The sequence below is a fragment of the Panthera pardus genome, unplaced genomic scaffold (genome assembly GCF_024362965.1).
Source record: "Panthera pardus isolate Hobbes unplaced genomic scaffold, ASM2436296v1 HiC_scaffold_8, whole genome shotgun sequence".
Classification (NCBI taxonomy): Eukaryota; Metazoa; Chordata; class Mammalia; order Carnivora; family Felidae; genus Panthera; species Panthera pardus.
The window spans coordinates 122,089,538-122,108,678 of NW_026527013.1; the positions used below are offsets into that span (position 1 = coordinate 122,089,538).

Here is a 19,141-nt window from a genome sequence, read left to right on the forward strand (position 1 = left end):
GAAAAGCAGGTGCCCAGAACAAAATACATTGAGAGACTCTATGATGGTGGTCCATGAGACACAAGATCCCAAGAAAATAAAACATTAGAGGGAGTCACAGATGAGAGACCTGTTTTCTTTAGGCTAATTGCTCTCTTTTAGGCCCGAGAAGGAAAGTAATTATTACTGGAATGACACAAATCATGTATCTCATTCATTAGGGAACTTGAACTCCTTCTCATGGAAGCATGAAATCTAGCGACAAAATATAAAGCACCTATCATTTATGGCAGGATCACGAAAAAGAGTTTAAACTGAACAATTCTTTTATCTCAACCTTCTTAAATAAGTCAAATAGGCTGTGTGCATGTGTGTGTGTGTGTGTGTGTGTGTGTGTGTGTGTGTGTGTGTGTTTCTCCTTCTTCTCCTCCATCTTCTAAGGAAAAAGTGAAAAGAAAAGTTGGGAACTAGAAAAAATACAAAAGTCTTGGCTAGTTTTCAAGATTGGGTGCTTTGGTTTTTCTCCATCACTAAATCTCCACATAGCAGTTGGCCTATAGATTTTAAAAAATATATTTATCTAATATAATAAAAATAAGAAATAAGCCAAACATTTAATTCCATAATTTGAAAGCCAGTGTTTCATACTTCGATTGGGTCAAGTGCCCTCTGACTTGACATGCCGGGCTATTCGTAAATGATTCAATGGAGTGACCAGAAACCTAAAATTGAAGCCATATGGAAACTTACTGTGCATATTAAATTGTGTGTAGCAGTGTTAACAGCATCTTGATTTGTGGCTGCAAGTAATAAATGAATTATATTAATTTTGTAGCTGCAAGCTAATTTCTCCAGAATTACTTTTTAATAACCAAGCATCATGTTCGCTGGTAAGATTTAAATACATTTAGGAACAAATTTGTAGACTTTTAAGTAATGCTAGATTATCATTTTGAAAGCTTAAGAGTTCATTTACTATTTCCCCTAACACCAAATTTTTAGGGAGAAACGATTTTGTTCAAACTGGATAAGTTTGTTGGTAAACAATGTGTGTGGTATTACCCAGCAGGGGTCATCACCCTACTATGGCCAGATGGGAACTGCATTGTTGTAAATATCCCCCCCCCCACACACATTTTATAGGTGATTTGTCTTTATCATATTTTCTTCCTAATTATGTTTGATAATGGATAATATTATAATTAGTTCGCCTTCCCTGAAGGAAGAGGTAGAAAAGGAAAAACTAGTTTGTACTGAAAAAAATATTGCTGTGGGTAACCTGTACATGAATAATTGGAATGGTATCACCAAAATATTCAACTCCTTCACAAATACTAACAATGATCATTGCTTATTGAGTGCTTACTATGTGCCAGAAATACTGAGTGATTTACATGCAATATGTAATTTAATTGTCCCCTAAATGTTGTTAAGTAATTGCTGTGGGATCTCACAATTGCAAATAAGGGTACTGATGGCAAAGAGGTTAAGAAAAGTTACTCCAGTCACTTCCTAAACTGATGGTTCAGCTCAGGCGACGGAATGGGATAGAGTGGTCAATTTTAGCCTTTTCTTTTCTTGTTAAAGTATCTGATTTCATGACAGAAAACTACACCAAAGGACTTTTAAAAACCTGTACAACAATATTGTTCCAAAATCTTGTGATTAGGAACCATTTTTTCATTTGTCTGCACGGTCCTCAGTGATCCTACCCAGAGGTCAAAGGTCAGTTATGGTACAGCTCCTGCAGAGGATTTGGGGATAACAACTTCAATACAAACAGAGGTGGTATCCATTGCCATGGAGCTGTACCCAGAGGAGCTGTACCCAGAGAAACACTATTGGCACCCCAGTCTTACTCCTCTTTTCAGGCTCCACACCCTGAGTTTGAGCCCACCTGTGTCCTGAAGTTCAACTGCAGCACAGACCTTTCTCTTGAACTCCAAACTTAAAGAGCTGCCATTGAACTGCCTACCCCATCACAGGACTGTGACTATCCACAAAGCGCTTAATCTCAACAAGTTACATACAAACCACAGATGTGTAACTGTTCTTCATCTGTTCCTCTCTTCCTCATTTCAGGATTCAGGCAGTAATTACAATGGTTTCTCTGTGCTCATCACTCCTCAGGGCCTCCGCCTTCCGTTCTATTCCACAGTCATCTTTCATTGGAGCTACTTCCTGGTAGGTTCCCTGGGTCCTGGCTTCACCTCTCACTTTACCACCACAGCAATGCTCCTGAAGTGTGCATGTGTTGATGTACTTGTCTGGAAAGACCCTTCAGCAGACTCCCCTGTGGAACTACAAGGCTTTCCATGGTGTCACCTTGGCCAGTGAATCCAGGCTCACCTCAGGACAATCCCAGCTGACTCCAAACACCCCTATCAAACTGAACTTGCAGTTCTGAAAGTGATTTGCACCTTGCTCTCTCCAGGTGAACATTTCTGCCTGAAACTCCCTTCTGTTAGAGTTTCAGAGGGGTTCCCAATAACTAACAGCTCCTTAAAAAGATAAGAAATAAGGTTGATGAAAGCCAGAGATCAACCTTATAATTGATGAAGTTAAGGTCAGAGAATTTTGAGTGTGAGCTAAATGAGCTTGCTAGCCCAACTCTAGAAATGGAAAAAGTGTTCCAAATAATCATAGAAGACACTGGAAGACCTCAGAAGACTGCAGTGCACCCGCAGTTCCTTAACTTGGAACTCTAGGGAACACACAAGAGCAAGCTTGCCTGGAAAGGAGGAGGGGTTGAAGCAAGTGTGCCCAATGTTCTTTTCCAACATCCTCCAATTGGATTAAGGCATTCCTTCTCCAGAAAAAGGGTTTAGGAGGTACTGAGAGGCTGAGGATGTCTGACCTTTCCATCTGGATGGAAACAACAGGAGGAAGAAAAGCATTCCCACTGTACACCTTCTCACACTGGTCCACCTGTGAAATGTCTCTAACTCGAGCATCTTCTACAGGAAACTCCTGGTCCTGTCTCTCAATGGCCCGGCCCAGGATGAAAAGCTTTTGTCTCCATCTGTGTCCCCTCCACCAAGGCCTTTGATTGACCAATTTCTATTTAACTATATGTCTGTCTTCTGTCTTAGACTCCTTGCTCTTAGAGAGCCATGTCTTTTTCATTTTTTGTATCCTTCATATCTAGTATAGTACCTAAAAAACAGTAGTTTAGTAATAGATACTTGTTGAATTAATGGATCTTCTTTTGGCCTTGATTATTCAGGCCCCAAGGAGCAACGTAGCCTGTTCATCACTGTGTCTACCCCTCTCCCAGCACCGTCTACAGCAACTGGTACAGGATGGAACTCCTGAATGGCATGTTACCTGGGTGAGAGACACACAGCCATCCTCGCTACACTGAAACTCCCTGAGCATGGGGAGCTTGCTTCCTCTTACCTCACTGTGTCCTCACTACCTAGAGCAGTGTGGGACTTACCAGAGCAGGGACTCAATAAATGATTGTTAAATGAACAACTCCTCTCATTATGTCCTACATTTTTCTCCTCCCTTTAAGACAGAAACATGTGAAGGCCATGACCCATTATTCAGGGGTTTTATTAAAGGCGTGGAGCAATTGCCAGAGCATTGCCCTGGTGTTCTTTCAGGAAGGTTGGTAATTTTCTGTCCCTCTCTTTATTGGATATTGAGTCCAAACTAATTGGAATATATGGTTATAGAGCCCTGGAAATCTGATTAGGAATGCGAGAAGCTAGCATGTATGTATGTATGTGTGTATATATATATATATATATATATACACACACACATGTATATATATGTATATATGTGTGTGTATATATATATCTATATGTATATACATACATGTATATATATATATATATATATACACACACACATACATGTGTATATGTATATTTCCCCCCCCCCAATTCCAGTTCTCCACAGGGTGCTGGCCAGTCTACATTCCTGTCTAGATTCTCTTTGATGTGACATGGAATCTCAGTGGGGACTGAACTGTCTCAGTTTGCAATTCTCCAAATGCAGTAGGAAATGAAAAATTTTTATGTTGTTTTGAGGATATCTCTTTTCTTTGTCAAGCTTGGGAGAGGACCTCGTAGAACCTACACAAAGACCAATTTTTCCATGATGACAAGCACAAGCACACAACCCTGCTTGCTACTCCATGGTGCTGCCCTTAAGACACTGCCATGGGGCAGACTGCATTCAGTGCTCCCAGGGTTATAGTAAGTCTGGATCCCTCTACCACAAAAGAGGAGCGAAGGTCACAGCTTATGATCCACCAGGATTTCCTTTGTTATCTCCAGTCATGTGTTACATACAAACACACAAACATACACATGACTAATTTTACTTCGATTATATTTTGAGAAGAAAAGGATATGGAATGTTCAGCAAAGGGAATTTGAGAGTAGGCATATTTCAAAACCGAACCAGGAAGAATGCCCAAATGTTGGGGATCATTGCTCTCCAATGACAAATTTCAGAGTCTTCTACATGTGCATCCAACTTTTTGACTAGTGTACTGACTGCTCAAAGGTTGGAAAAACAAACAGCCATTGTGTTTTGGCAGATCACACACCTTTGATATATTTTTTTAATTTAAATGTTTTTATTCTTGAGAGAAAGAAAAGGAGAGACAGAGGGTGACTGGGGAAGGGGCAGAGAAAGAGAGGGAGACACAGAATCCGAAGCAGGCTCCAGGCTCTTAGCTGTCAGCACAGAGCCCAATGTGGGGCTCAAACTCACAAACTGTGAGATGACCTGAGCCACCCAGGCGCAGCCCCCCTCCCCCACCTATGATATTAGCCGACCAATGCTGTTTTACAAAGGTAGCACAACTCATGTTATGACTTCACTTTCTTTCTTACCACAAACACCGATGGGCACCTGGACTTCCTCCTCTTCCTTACTCTATCCCATCATCTGTGTCAAACTGTCTGGCTGAGAGTGAGATGTTAAAGATTTGGCACAGGATAGCGTGCAGATTTTCTTTCATTAGCCTTATCTGTCACTCCGAAGACTGAGTTCCTTGTTTAGTGATGTGAAATGTACCTGGTGCTGGCATTCCAGGAGTTCATGTCCGCCAGGTAAAGCCAAAGATTCAGCAGGCGGAGGTGAAATCTGAGCTCTTGTATTCCAAAAATTATTTCCTGGGTGACTCTGATGCCAGAAAAACTTAGGAATCCTGACCTACAAATCCAGGACTTGATGGGACTCTTGCAGAATTCTGATGGGGTCTTTCACACTTTTTTGGTTCTTTCTTTATACTTCAATGTAAGTCTCTGAACTGATTGGGTGCCTCTCCTCTTTCTAACGTTGAAAGGATCCTGGTTCTTTGCCATCTTCCTCTGAGAGTTCTCATTGCAAGACTGACTTTGTCAAATTCTGGAAAGAAATAAGGTCCCCGACTTGGCATTTTAGTGGTTCTTGCTACTTTGTAAGAGTCATCTCTGGCAACTGGCAGGTAAGCATGCAGGGGACCCTCTCAAGCATTCTCACCTTTCTGGTAGGAGAGGGCCTGACATAAGGTATAATGCAGTTTGTAAGGTTAGGTCTAGGTGTCTGCAGGGCCTTGGTGTCTGGCTTTCTCATTTATTTACCCTACCATTGGTATCTTGTTGATCAGTGGCTTTCCAACTTTTTTCGTGTGTGTGTGTGTGTGTGTGTGTGTGTGTGTGTGTGTATCTGAAGCAAAATTTCAGTTGAACTAATACATACTTTGTGTGAGGGACTCTTTTTCTATAAATAGAATTTGCTATATTTTAGATTTAACAGAATTGTATTTTATAATATACTAAAATCATATTGATTAAATGCACTAGGCTAAATTGGTATTGCAATGTGCTACGTGGATCTAACCTGCACTGTAAAAAATTGTTGTTCATGTTGTTCAGATTTTGCAAGAGTCAATATGTTGATACCACGTTAATAATAGAAACAATAGCTGGCTTCATCAGCTGCCTGCTTGCTTTGAACCAGGAGGTGAGCTAGTACTTTTCCTAAATGATTGCATTTTATCTTCGCAACCCTATGACGTATATGTCATTATTCTCACTTCATAGGTGAAAATCTGAACCTTAGTGTCAGGTGTCATTGAGTGTGAAAGATTCATGCTGTTTTGCTTGTGATTCATGAAGTTCTTCTGTAATAAAAGCCAGAGCTTGTATCTCGAATCACATTCACGAGTCAAGAACATAATGACTATGTGTACATAGAGACACAAAGAAGATTAAATATTGCCCCTGCTCTCAAGGAGTATACCATCTAGGCATATCTATAAGTTACAAAGCAATATGTGACTTAAATAAGATTTGGGGTATAGAAATATGTAGGCAGTGAAGATTTAGATGACAACTATGTGACCGAAACAAGAGAGATGTGACTTTGCAGCAGCATGATGCAACTATGGACTAGAGGGATCTGGAAGTCTTCACATAGGAGGTGGCCTTAAAGTACATGTGAACTTGAGAAAGTGGAGACTATAAATGAGGACATCTCAAACAGATGGAGCAGTGTAAGACCCCAAAGCAGATGGACATACAACAAACAGGTTCAACCTCAGGACCATTTTCCTGTAGTACAGAAGTTGTCTAACCTTGCTCCTCAGACATATCTGAGGAGTTGGAACACCAATGAGGATGTCTTGGTTCCTGGTCCTCCATTCTTGTCTTTACCAGGACCAGAAACATTTTTACATGTACACTAACTCCTAAGACATCATTTGAACAAAGCATATGGATGCTTTTTAAAAAGTGGGTGAAAACCATTGATAAAGAAATGGGATATCCGGTTGGAAAAATGGACTGTGTATTCCACACACAAGGCCTTGGGTGCCAATTTAGGGACTATGGAATACTGCCTGCGGGTGGGAGCCTCAGGACTGGTTTTGTCCACCTTTGTCCATTAGCACTGTGCCCATGGGCAAGTGACGTGTCTCTGTTGATTTGGTTTCCAAATAAGGGCCGTATGAATTATTACCTAATGCTGAAGTTCCTGGGACTAAAAAAGGTGAACATGTAAAAAGTATTTTGTAAATTCTAATGTTCTATATGACATCATCAGTTCTCAGTTTTAATATGGAAGATTTAGATGAATAAAAAAATGCATTTAACTGTTTATCAGATAGAAAATAAGAACCATGAAAGGCGTCACTCTGGGGGACTGGTGTGTTGGAGTAGTTGGGGAAGATTAATCTGGCATTGGGAAATGGGCTGGAAGGAGGAAGATGGAACCAGGGTAATGAGCTTGGAGGCCAGTATGTTGGTCTAGGTGTGAAGTGAGAAGAGAAAAGCGATTGAACTGGGAGATCAACCTGAAAGGCCAGTGGCAAGAAAGCGAAGGAACTATGAAAAATAATAAACATCATTTTTTCCTACACATTGCAGCAGAGTTCTGGAAATGACTGTCAGGAGGGGTAGTGTTTTGGAGAGGGCTTCACTGTCCACATGTTGAGCTTTCGAGGACCATGGAAAAACACTGAGGTATTTGGGGGCCTGAAGTACAGGTCTGGTGGTCCTCACATAGGGGGCACAGGAGGAGAAGTGGGATCCGCAAGACAAGACAGGTGCAGAGGGCTGGGTGCCCGGGAAATATGACAGAAGGAAGAAGAGCTTGTAAAGGAGTAGAAGAAGAGTTACCAAAGTGTGAGGAGGCCCACAATAGCTGGAGAGGGCAGGGGTGGCCAGGGAGTGAGCAAGAGAAGGACTGAACAGTCACTGGATGTCAGCAACTTGTGTTACTTCTTAGGTTCTTCTTTTTACCAGAAACCAAGAATCTGCAAAGTTGTGTCCCTCTCCTAAGCATGCAAAGCTAATGGACACAGGTGGACAAAGCTGGGCCCTCAGGCTTACACCTTCAGCAGATCTTGCACACCCCCTTCTGTAATGGGATCTCTCGTCAATTCCAACCTGCTATCCCAATTCTTTTCATCGGTGGTTTTTACACACTTTCATTTTTAAACATCAGTATGCTTTGTTCAAAGGATGCCACAGTAGTTGGAGTAAATATTACAACACATGCAGTGTCGGTTGGATGGTAGAAGTGGAGGCAGGACTACAGCAGATCAAAGAGACAGGGTGCTAAAGAAGGTGTCACATTTTGTGTCCAGCGCGTATTGAAGAGCTTTGACTAGGAAAGAAAGAGAACGAGAGGCTAGGCGGGGCTTTAGGACGAAGAAGGGTATTTTGTTGTTGTTGTTCTATTAGGGTTCTCCAATTTGGGAAGGAAATCTTATATACCTAGCTGAGTCTCTGCCTAAGTTAGAACATTGCATTACACACTTCGTATGAAAGGGCAGGGTAGAGACCCTCCCCTTCCATCCCCTAGTTATAACTACTCAAAAGAAGAATTTGAACCTTGTCCTAATTTGGGAGCCTGCATTAAGAAACAGGGTTCCTGTTGGAGAGGGGGATACCTACAAATAAAGTATCAGATGCAGTGAGGCCAACTGAGAAACAGAGCCCGAGGGGAAACAGGCTGCAGTGGCTTTGAGGACAGCACAAGGTTATGCTTGATCTCCTGTGTGGGGCGGCAGAGCATCCTGGGACCAGATGCCACAGGGCTGAGGGGTTAAAGCAAGAGACCCTCATCAGGAGCCTGAGCACCCTGCCTTGCCTTCAAAATGAGAACATGTTTTCTCTTATACGTCAGAGACACACAGGCAGGTGATGAGAGACAGAAACTGGTTCCAAGGGAGAGTGCAAATCCCCAAACGACATTAGATGGAAGTCACAGGTAGGCTGCTGGGGTAGAACACCAACCACGTGACACTGCATTGGAGGCGGAAGCAGCACAGCAACCTGGGGGAACAGGAAACCCTCTCCTTCCATGTCTTCAAGACAGCGAGAGGCCCGAGGCCATCCATTTTGCAGGGGGTAAGGAGGACTGGACTTAAGAATGAATGAACCTACTTAGGGGCACCTGGGTGGCCCAGTTGGTTAAGTGTTCGACTTCAGCTCAGGTCATGATCTCGTGATCCATGGGTTCGAACCCTGCATCGGGCTCTGTGCTGACAGCTTGGAGCCTAGGGCCTGCTTCAGATTCTGTGTCTCCCTGTCTCCCTGCCCCTCCCCTGCTTGCTCGCTTGCGCTCTCTCTCTCTCTCTCTCTCTCAAAAATAAATAAACATTAAAAAAAAATTAAAAAAAAGAAGAATGAACCTACTTAGATTCCACAAGCTGGAGGAGCCTAGGAGGCCATGTGGTAACACAGATGTGTGCAATCTAATGGAAAGAGACAGTAGAAACAGAAACCAGAATACTTGGGCAAAGTGTATGATCTCAGAGAGGAGAAGAAGGAATTGGTAGACAGCAGAGTTATAGGCACAAGTCCTGGGAAGAGGGAAGCAAACCTGGCCACTCACGGCTGGGGAGGGAAAATGTATGTAAAGATGGGGCTCATGATATTAAAAAAAATAAGCTAAGACAATCTCTTGTCTGATAGACTGAACCTGGGTAAGTCTAGTGATGCCATGCAAAAATGTGTCATGTTAGAGGCCGAGGCAGTGTGGTGTGGGGAGGAAGAGGGCAGTGTGGTTCAGGACAACCCCGTGAGGGCATTGATAAGGGATGGATTGGCTGTAGCAATGGTCCACCTGAAGTATGAAGTGCAGTGTGTCCCATGAGCACCCAGAAGGAAGGCATGTTTTGCAACGACATATGCCTCCTGAACTGTCAGGAGGATTTGAAAACAATTAAAAATCTTATTGAGCACCATGACGTGCAAGGAAGAGTGCTGAGGTGGTCCACACAGTGTATGCGATGAGGTCCAACCTCTTGAGGATTGAGAATCCAGAAAGGGAGGCATGGCAGAGATTGCTAAGTGCCTAATCAGCATCCATCTTCTTCTTTCTTACTTGCAGGTGGCAATACGCTCTGATTAAAAAGGATAGATTTTCCAGCTTCTCTTAAATCTAGAGGTGAGATTTAAATATCAGTGAGATATTAAGTAGAAGCCATTGGGTGGGACTTCCACAAATATTTCTAGAAGGGTCTGGTGAGCTGGGCAGGACACCCTTTTGCCATCTCCTTTCCTTCTTAGTTGGAATGAGGACACAACGGTTAGAACCCCAATAGCCATTTGGGGCCATGAGGCGAATTTGAGAATGGAAGTACCACACTAAGGTTCACAGAATGGAAAGGTAGGAGCCAAGGCCTCTGGTGCCCCTGGACAGCCATTTAAGTTCTGCACTACCTACTACTTCTTTCATATAAAGGGAAATGCATCTTTGTTTTGTCGAGAAAGGACAGGAGATACAGGAGAAAGGACAAACATTGTAGAAATACAAGATTTATAATATAAAAGATAAATATAATATTCACATAATTCAACTCGAAAGAAGCCTTTCAATATGAAAGGCAATAATTATTTAAAACATTCAGAAAACAGAAAAGGCTTTTCATCCTTTCTTGTTGGGAGATGAGGAAAGCAGGTCAGAAAGAAAGCAAGGAACTAAGGTGTCCTGACCTCCATATTGGATGTTGTATCCTGTCTCACTGAGGCTGCAATAAGAGGTTAGTGGTGAGGCAAAATTTTGATCCAAATCTGACTCCAAGACTTCCTGACCCTAAAGTGCACTGTCTATACTATACCATTCCCCCTTCCATGGGAGTAATACCTTAAAAGGTAAGATTTTGCAATGCATGGCATCTGTGATGTTGGTGTATGAATGAACAAGTCATAATTTCTCAGGATTGAGGTGCATAGGGAATTGCACCTAATTCCCTGACACTGACAAAGACAGTGACCTTCTGATCTTGGTTAGTGTAAAGGGGACCAGCTGGGTGGCTCCCTTACTGGGGGTCATTGGTGGGATGGGAAGGATGAATAAGCCACAGAGATCAGTCTCCCACACACAACTCACATACACCATGGCATCCCAGATTCCTACTGGCAACAGAGCACGCATCAGATTTGTGCACCCAAACCTTAGAAGAAATTTCACAATCTCTGGGGTCTGTGCCGGAAACCCCCGTGCTTTTGCTTGAGTTTATTTCCAACTGAGCCCTGACATAAGACACTTCTGAACATTTGCTTCTTCCCCATTCAGCCAGCTGCGTTTTTCTCAGCATTCCATATTGCCAGAGGGACAGGGGAGAATGCATCTCCTGTTGTAGTCTCTAGCTCCAACATGGATTTGTGACCCTGGAAAGACTGTGGTCAGAGCCTGCCTGGACCAACAAGACACTGAGCCGGTGCGATGTTGTTTGAAGCGGGTCACCTTGGAACAAGGTGGGGGAGACCTCACTTATTCTGTTAGTGACTAAACAGAAATGCCTTACTTTTTTTTTTTTTTTTTTTTTTTTTAAGTCAGATCCTTCTAGTTTCTGATGCTTCCTCACTTTCTTGCTCTTTGCTCAGACGGGGTGAGCAGTGATCAGACTCTTCGGGTCTGAGGGGCCTTGAAGAGGCCTGGCAATCCTGGACACGGTCCCAGAGAGGGCAGGTTTTGTGCGTGTCTGCCAGAAAGCCAGGGCGAGTCGCTCCAGTGTCCAGACAGGGAACTGACGGCTCACTACCCCGGGCAAACGTCTCTCCACCCCTAGAGGGCACACTTCCTCCTCTTTCCCTGACTTCTTTGCCCTCGTGGGAAAGGAATGAACAGGTGCTGTCACAACCACTTAGAAGGGCGCGTGCATCACCCGCCGAATCCCACGCCAGCAGCTGCTTGGACCCCTTTGCCCTTCGGAGCCCTGCAGTGCGCTCTAACGCTGGGGGAGCTGGAGAGCCGCTGCCCCTGGAGAATGGGTCGCAGGCCTCTCGGCCTCGACTCTAGAAGTCCTGCAGGCATGGGAAGGCAGGACAGGGACAGATATCAGCGGAGTTTGAGCAAACTGGAGCCGCCACCTCGGCTACCTCCACTGCGGCAGCCCGAGCGGGAGAATGGGCGTCGCCCTTACCAGCCTCTCGGGTCCTGGCCCCAAAAGGTCCCTTCCTCCCCGCTTCGGGACAGGGTATCTGGGCCCGCCGGCTCCCCATGCCCCGCAGCCCCTTTCCGGGAGGGCGGGGTCAGCTCGGTAGCCGCTCGCCGGGCCGCGGGCCCCGGGTCCCAAGGGCGCCCACTGCGGGCGGGCCACGGGCGGTGCAGCCTGTGACCCTGTGCACCCGTGACAACCGCGGGGGCGCGAAGCCGGCTCCAAATCCCCCCACGCGCCGCCCTCCGGGAGCCGTCGGGCCTGCGCCAGCTCAGGCAGTATCTGCGGGGCGCACGAGTGGGCAGCGCCGGCCGGCGGTGAGCGCGGACCTCTTGCCAAGGCCCACCCAGACCCGCTCAGTCCCGCCACCGCGGGACACATTTCTGCCACCCTCGCAGACCTTCGCAGCTGTCCCCCTCCTCCCCCTGTGGGGGGCAAACCGGCGCAAGAGGGCATCTGGAGGGAGGTCACTGCCACCTTGGCTTTTATCCTAGGAGGGACTCAGTTCTGCCTAAGAGGCTGAGCTCCCCAGGCGCTATTCAAGAGGGTTTTTGGTGGCCTTTTGTCAGGAAACTTTTAATCACACAGAATTTAGCCTCTAATCGGCCAGACTTATTTAAACCGCGCAGAGTAAAACCTTCCATTTTTAACATCCACTCTTGGTGTTTGCTGGAAATTTGCCACCGAATTTCGGCTGGAGCTGAAGGTTACCAGGATTTATCATTGTTTCCCCAGGATGTTTAACCCTCGTGCGCTCCTCTTCTTTCATTTAAGATACTCAAAAAAAAAAAAAAAAAAAAAAAAAAAAAAAAAAAAATTTCTTGTAAGCGCTTTGGCCATTTTGTTTAAGAAATTTGTTTTATCTCGTACGGTTTTGAAATAAAGAAATGTTTCTGCAATGGGGAGGAGGGAGTGTCAGAGACAGAAAGCAGCTGTGTACCAGGAAATAATAAGTATCATGCAAAAATATCACAGCTAATGGATGTCCTTTAGGAGTGTAAATATCTATGTTTAATTGCTTTAAAAACGTGGGGTGGAAAAACACAATTATACATTGTGATAACAAACCTGTACAGATAATTTTTGAACAATACAAAACAAGAGCTGAAAAATTTTTCTTTATGATTGAAATAATTGTTCCCAAATCATGACACCGTCCACCCAAATATCATGTTGCCCCCTCTGCAGAACTTGAAGAGGAATAGTTACCAATTGAATGCATTTAGATTCATCCTTAATAAAAAGAAAATTGCATAGCTTTTTATATTGTTGCACATCCTCAAATGCATCTTCCAATATCAATGTCACCTTAGTGTTATTCTCAATATTTTAAATTTTCAATTTTCAGAGATACATAATATATAATTGCTAGTAATTATAAACACATCATTTTATTCATCTGATTTTAATAACATGCATTTTTATAATTACTGTACAACTGAAATAGACATTGAGTTATGCTGTGTGCGTGTCTTTATTCAACAGTATATTTTTAGACACCTTGTTCAAACAAATTAAGTGAACTTAAAAGAAAATAAAACATGAAAAAAAAATCCTTCCAGTAGAAACAGAATCACAGTGCTTCACAGACAAAAGGAAAGGAAAAGAAGTTCTCATACGAAAAGAGATTTATTATTACATAGAAAATTCTCACAATAGTTGAAACACACTTCAGAAACTAGTAAACACCTTAGATAGAGTTGTGCCAATTATTCAGCCCACAAGCATCTGCTTTGTCTTAATTAGACGGGGGAGGTGAATGACCACTGTTTATTTTCATTTTCCTCATTAATTATGAAAAACTGCATTTAATTCATCTTGCATGGTGAGAGATTGGCTGCGCAGATGTAAGTCGTAAGGGAAGTGGCTGTCGGTGGGCAACCTGAACATGGCACCCTGCCCAAGGGGACCCCTGGGTGGCACTGCACAGTAATGCATGCCGTAATTGTAATTTTTGCCATAGTCCAAGGTTTCTTCTTGCTTCAGGGAAAATATCCCATTATAGTTAATTGGGGGAGGACTTAAGGGACCTTCAAACTGAGGGCTGGCACACTCAGGGGAAGTGCTTTCATAGAAGGATTCATACGCACTGCAATAATTGTAGGGTTTCATGGACTTGGAATTATCAAGAGTTCCATGCCCTGGGGGAGTGGTGAGCTCAGGGCTGTGGTAGGGCGGGTAGAAGGTAGAGTAGGGTGACCTTGTGTGGTGCGCAGCCTCCCCACCCTGACCCATCAGGAAACTCCTGGCGTTGAGCTGCAAGCAGCCTGCCACCAAGTTTGTAGTCGGCTGGGAAAGACCTTTGCATAAGTTTTGGACGAACGTGAGCAGATCAGGTCTCTTGCCGATTCTCAGGATTTCAGAAAGTGCCCAGATGTAGTTTTTGGCCAGTCGTAAAGTTTCTATTTTGGACAGTTTTTGGGTTTTGGAGTAACAGGGGACCACTTTTCTTAAATTGTCCAGAGCGTCGTTGAGGCCATGCATCCTGTTTCTCTCCCGCGCATTAGCTTCCTGTCTCCTGAACTTGACCCTCTCCAGTCGGAGCTTGGTCGTCTTTTTTTTCCTAAGACCCCTCCTTCTGGGCAAGCCATTTTCATCTTCCTCTTCCCTGTCTTCCTCCTCTTCTTCCTTCTCGGTTTCTTCTCCAGGGGCCCTTTTGATGCTCTTTCCTCGAAGGACAATCTGTTTGGAAAAGCTTTCTGGTTTCTTAATTTGCTTCTGGTCCTCACATTCTCTAGAAAACTTTCTGCACATCTGGGATTCTGGCATTACAACAGACTCATCAAACGGTAGTGTTAACATGGTTCTCTAATCTTAAATTACCTGAAAAAATGCCAGCACAATATTTAAAGTGTTTTCATTTTTAAAGTTTATACACTTAAAGCATATTTAATGACTTAATCATAAGAATACAAAAAATGAAAAACGTGAAAAAGTCTGATTCGGGGACCAATTTTTTACATTAACTATAATTTTTGAGTTTGTGCAGACTTGTAATTATAAAAACTACATGGACACATGCGAGAGGATCAATTTATACAGGCAAATTATCAAAAGAAAACAAAACAAGAAGCATTTATTACATTGCCACCACCATCTCCATTTTCCTTTGATTTTAAACTATTTTTAATGCACAAAAAGGACCTTTGAATTCCAGCAAATGCAAAACATGATATAGCAATGCAGAATTTCATTAATTCCAATTCCCCTGAGTACAAAATGCAAAGAGACACCAGTTTTTAAAATGAAAAAGTATTACCTCTCCGTTAGCTGACAAATTTGTGAGGTGTTTCTTTCTTTTTTTCGAAAAAGAAATAAGCCTTAACTTTATTTGCTGTATTATGTAACTGCAAATTTAGATAAGTGGCTGTTGACATTTACGAATTTAAAGAAAAGATTAATCAAAGCCAATTTTTAAACTGATTTCTTTCTGATCAGTGAAGAAATATATGTAAAAGGGCACTGTTTTCCCAGCCTTCACCAAAAAAAAGGGGGGGTGGGGGGTCAGGCTAATTTGGAATAAACTCCATAAATACATTTTAAAAGACAAGAATCACTGGCATTTTTTTTAAATCAAAGAAAATGTTAAAACTGCTTTTACATTTACATTTTTTCCAAATGTAATCGTCTGTTTACTGCTGTTCAAATCACCCTGGACAAAAAACCACTCTCGTAGTGTTTTTGTTCTGCGAGCCACAGAAGTCTCCCTCTAGCTAATATCTGACAGGAACGGTCCAAGGATTCTGACTGCAATTGTGCACGTGTGTACAGAATCCCGAATGAAAGGGGAAAATAATTTGTGTTTCAAATACAATTTTGGCTTTCGTTTGGTGAAGTAGCAAGTATTTTCATCTAAAGTCTTCAAACAAATAGGCACGTTAAAACAGACTTTCGAATGTAACAATCTCCAGCCCCCTCAACACACACACACACACACACACACACATACACACACACACACACACACACACACAAACTCTTAGCAATGTCCACATACTTGCAGTGTTACATAATAGCAGTGAAAGTATGTGACAGTTACATCATAAGAATGAAATATGATAAGAAGTTATAGATGGCAAAGAGCATGTAAATACTATAAGACAGTGACACTGTATCTTTAAATACTTGCATGCAAAGCCAGCATCAATTGAAGTATATCTTTATTTATATTACCTTAGGTTTTAACTTCATTCAATAATCGGTTTTCATTTTGTATCTTCCAAATCTTTTCAGGCTGAGTGTCGCATCGTCTCCTGGAGTCTCTAGATCTGTGTATATCTGCACTATCTCATTGATCTCTAAAAAGTGACATTGATGCCAACTGCCAGAGCTGGTACCCATGCCATCTGCTAGTGACGTCACAGGGCAGAGAGAACCATGTGATCCTCTCTCTTGGGACCTTCATTCTGCACTGATCATCTGGCATCCCTGTAAGTGGGTACCAGCATTCATGCATCAACACAGAAGGTTAGACTGATAGGGAAAAAATCTGCACCAGCATTTCACATACAGTAGGTGCGTTTCTCTCCTAGAGCTGCTTCAGCTTCACTGGCAGTCTGTAGAAATAGCTGTGTTAGTGTTCAGTTTCGCCCTGCCAACGGTGCAACTATTAGGTAGTCGTTAATATTCCATTCATTTACAAGGTGGGCTTTTGTGTGAGCGAGAGGTTTTTGTTGTTGTTGATGTTGACGTTTAGTAAAGATCACCATCCCATTCGTGCACCTGGCTACCCAGGGAAAGAACGCCGGGGGAAAGGAGCGGAAATCAGGAAAATGGTCTTGAGGTGCTTAACCAAACTAAGATTTGTGTAAGCGAACAGGGATCAACAAAGGTCTCCTTATTTCCTTGTTTTGTTTCATGGCGTGTAACTTATGGGCGTGTGTCTGTGTGTTCTCTTATTAACATGTACGACTTCTGTGCTTCTTAGGAATTTGGAATAAAAGAACAGTTTCTCCATCTGGGGTCTGTGAAAGACATCCTCAGACGCTCCCCTTTCTACACTTGCTGGTATCTTTCAACAACTTTTCGGAGAGCTTCTTTATATGTATCAAATGCGGAGACGTCTTCAAGTGCGCCGTGAAAGATTTCAAACTACATTCTTGTGTCCGGTACCAAAAGTCACAATTCCCTCTTGCACTGTCCCAGACTCCTTCCAGTGGTAACTGGCTTGTTCTTTCTTTCTCATTTCATTTCCTACACAGTAAACATCAAAAAAAAAAAAAAAAAAAAAAAAATAGCACTTAGGTTTTTGTCTTTCTCTTCCTGGCATTCTGCTGAGTATATTAATCAAAGAGAGGCTTTTCTGTTTTCTCAGATTTTTTTTTTCCTTTCTCATAAAAATCTTCTCTTCACATTTTCCCCCCTCAAGACTGACAGCCAATTTAAAAATCTCCTCATTCTTACATCAGTGTCCAGTTTTTTTTTCTTTTTTCAGATTTATTCCTATTTCTCTTTCTCCCCACTCCCCACTTTTGATTTCTTAACAAAAGCAGGGCAGAAACAGGCGAAACTGGCAAGGCCTTGTAGATAAAATGAACTGTGAAGCCAGAGGCAAACTCCACCTTCCTCTCCTTTTCCCTGCTCCCCTGTCACCCCCTTCCCTTGCAAAAAAAAAAAAAAAAAAAAAAAAAGGAAAAGAAAAGAAAAAAAGAGGATGTTTTATTTCAGAGTCGCCTGTCAGGAAAGAAAAAAGTGTACTTAAAAAAAGTTCAGAAATGGACAAACACAACCTTTGTTGTTTGATAACTGAATAATCTCTTTCTATAAAGTGAGACAATATGCTTTTGGTATTAAAGTAATCCCTGGCAGAGTTGTAACTGTTGAATCTGTGTTAGCATTCCCCTTATAAATCCCAGTTTTGAAAGGTTTAGAATTCTGCTGCTTTAATGCTCTTTGGTTCCAAATTGGCACCGGGGGTCTCAAATTAAATTCAATTTTGCTCCTGTCGTAGCCCACCCGTTTCCGTCCCCCTCAAAGTTACTCAACTTTGCCTGGACGGGTCTAGAAAAGATAGGGACGATGGCAGAAGGGAGAGGTATGCTAGGTAAAGGAGAATAATTTTTCTCTGTCAATGGTTTGGTAAAAATGCAAATTTAAAATAAAAATAAGCCTATAAATTCACAAGTGAAGTGGGGTGGCCTGGCTTATGTTTAAAAAAAATCAGACCTACCCAAGGCATTTCAAAATGTGTTGCTTAAGGGGATATTACTGGTAATGGGTGTGTTGAGTATATTTCATGTAGCCTTTGGTTCAAAAATGCACACACCTTTTCTTTCAACACAGAGAGTTTCTCTAGGAAGACCAGAGGCACACTTTTGTTTGATCTCACATATAGTTTAGTTTTTAAATGTAAAGGAGCATAAGTACGAAGAGTCAGGAGCCACAAAGTATGTCACGCATGTTGCATATTGTACCATATTCTAAACTTGCAAAGTCTTCAGAAGCTGCATTATATTATAGGCATCGCAAACACGAGAATCAAAATCTGAGGAACAGGTAGCATGACATGTTAGAAAATTATCACCAATGTAGCTCACCGCAAGGATAGATTTTATATTTTATCTTTGCAATGTGCAGACAAATGAGAAACAGTTTTTTTGATGAAAACATTTGGGACTGTTCTATTTCTGCCTTTGAACGTGAAATAAAAACCTTTGGTGGTGGTGATGAGGTGGGGTGAAGGGGGATAAAATCCGTGTTGAGGTTTTTCTGAGTATTAGTCTATTGTTTGAATGTCTTAGATTTCTTTTTCAAAAAAAAAGGGGAGAAAACAAAAAAGTTGTTATGTCAAGATTTAGCAAGGATTCAGTGTGTTTGTACAATAATCTTTCAAAAGAAATTTTGTTATGCATTTTCTACTATAGTTCCAGATATGCAAATGCATGTGCTGTTAATATGCATTCATAACATACACCACAACGGCTGTTCTACTCTCTGCTAAGAAAGCACGTTAACACCAATACTCCAAACAGAAATACATTCTGAATTGTAGACGAATACTCCGAGTATGGGGAGTATATTATCACCATTTCTATGATAGATTTTCTCATTTTGCAGCAATCGCTGCACACCAAAGTTTATATCCATAACTGAATTCAACACTGATTTAGCTGATATGATCTTTGCTTCTGCGGCCAAGACATTTTATAGATTTTTTTAAAGTCCCCAATGTCTGTATGCCCCTGTCTTGCTTTCACTGGGTAATTTTTCATATTTCACTTATAAAAGTGACCCACAGAAAACATAGATATAATTTGACTCAGTTGC

At 42.4% G+C, this 19,141-nt stretch overlaps 1 protein-coding gene across 2 annotated transcripts; it reads right to left on the reverse strand.

The window, feature by feature from the left end:
• Positions 1 to 12,863: 12,863 nt before the first annotated feature.
• NEUROD6 (neuronal differentiation 6) lies at positions 12,864 to 16,277 on the reverse strand. 2 transcript variants are annotated; one of them, XM_019443739.2, is made up of 2 exons: positions 16,049 to 16,277; positions 12,864 to 14,557 (listed from the first exon to the last, which is right to left on the reverse strand). In XM_019443739.2, exons 1-2 carry the CDS (start codon positions 16,064 to 16,066, stop codon positions 13,664 to 13,666), a joined length of 912 nt encoding a protein of 303 aa, XP_019299284.1. In that variant the 5' UTR covers positions 16,067 to 16,277; the 3' UTR covers positions 12,864 to 13,663. The 2 variants fall into 2 exon arrangements, with proteins under 2 accessions (XP_019299284.1, XP_019299282.1); XM_019443737.2 differs by having other exon boundaries at positions 12,864 to 14,698; positions 16,049 to 16,275.
• Positions 16,278 to 19,141: the final 2,864 nt, after the last annotated feature.

Bases quoted from the DNA above. Each gene is read 5' to 3' on its own strand.
- NEUROD6 (XM_019443737.2), bottom strand. From the start codon at position 14,677: ATGTTAACACTACCGTTTGATGAGTCTGTTGTAATGCCAGAATCCCAG.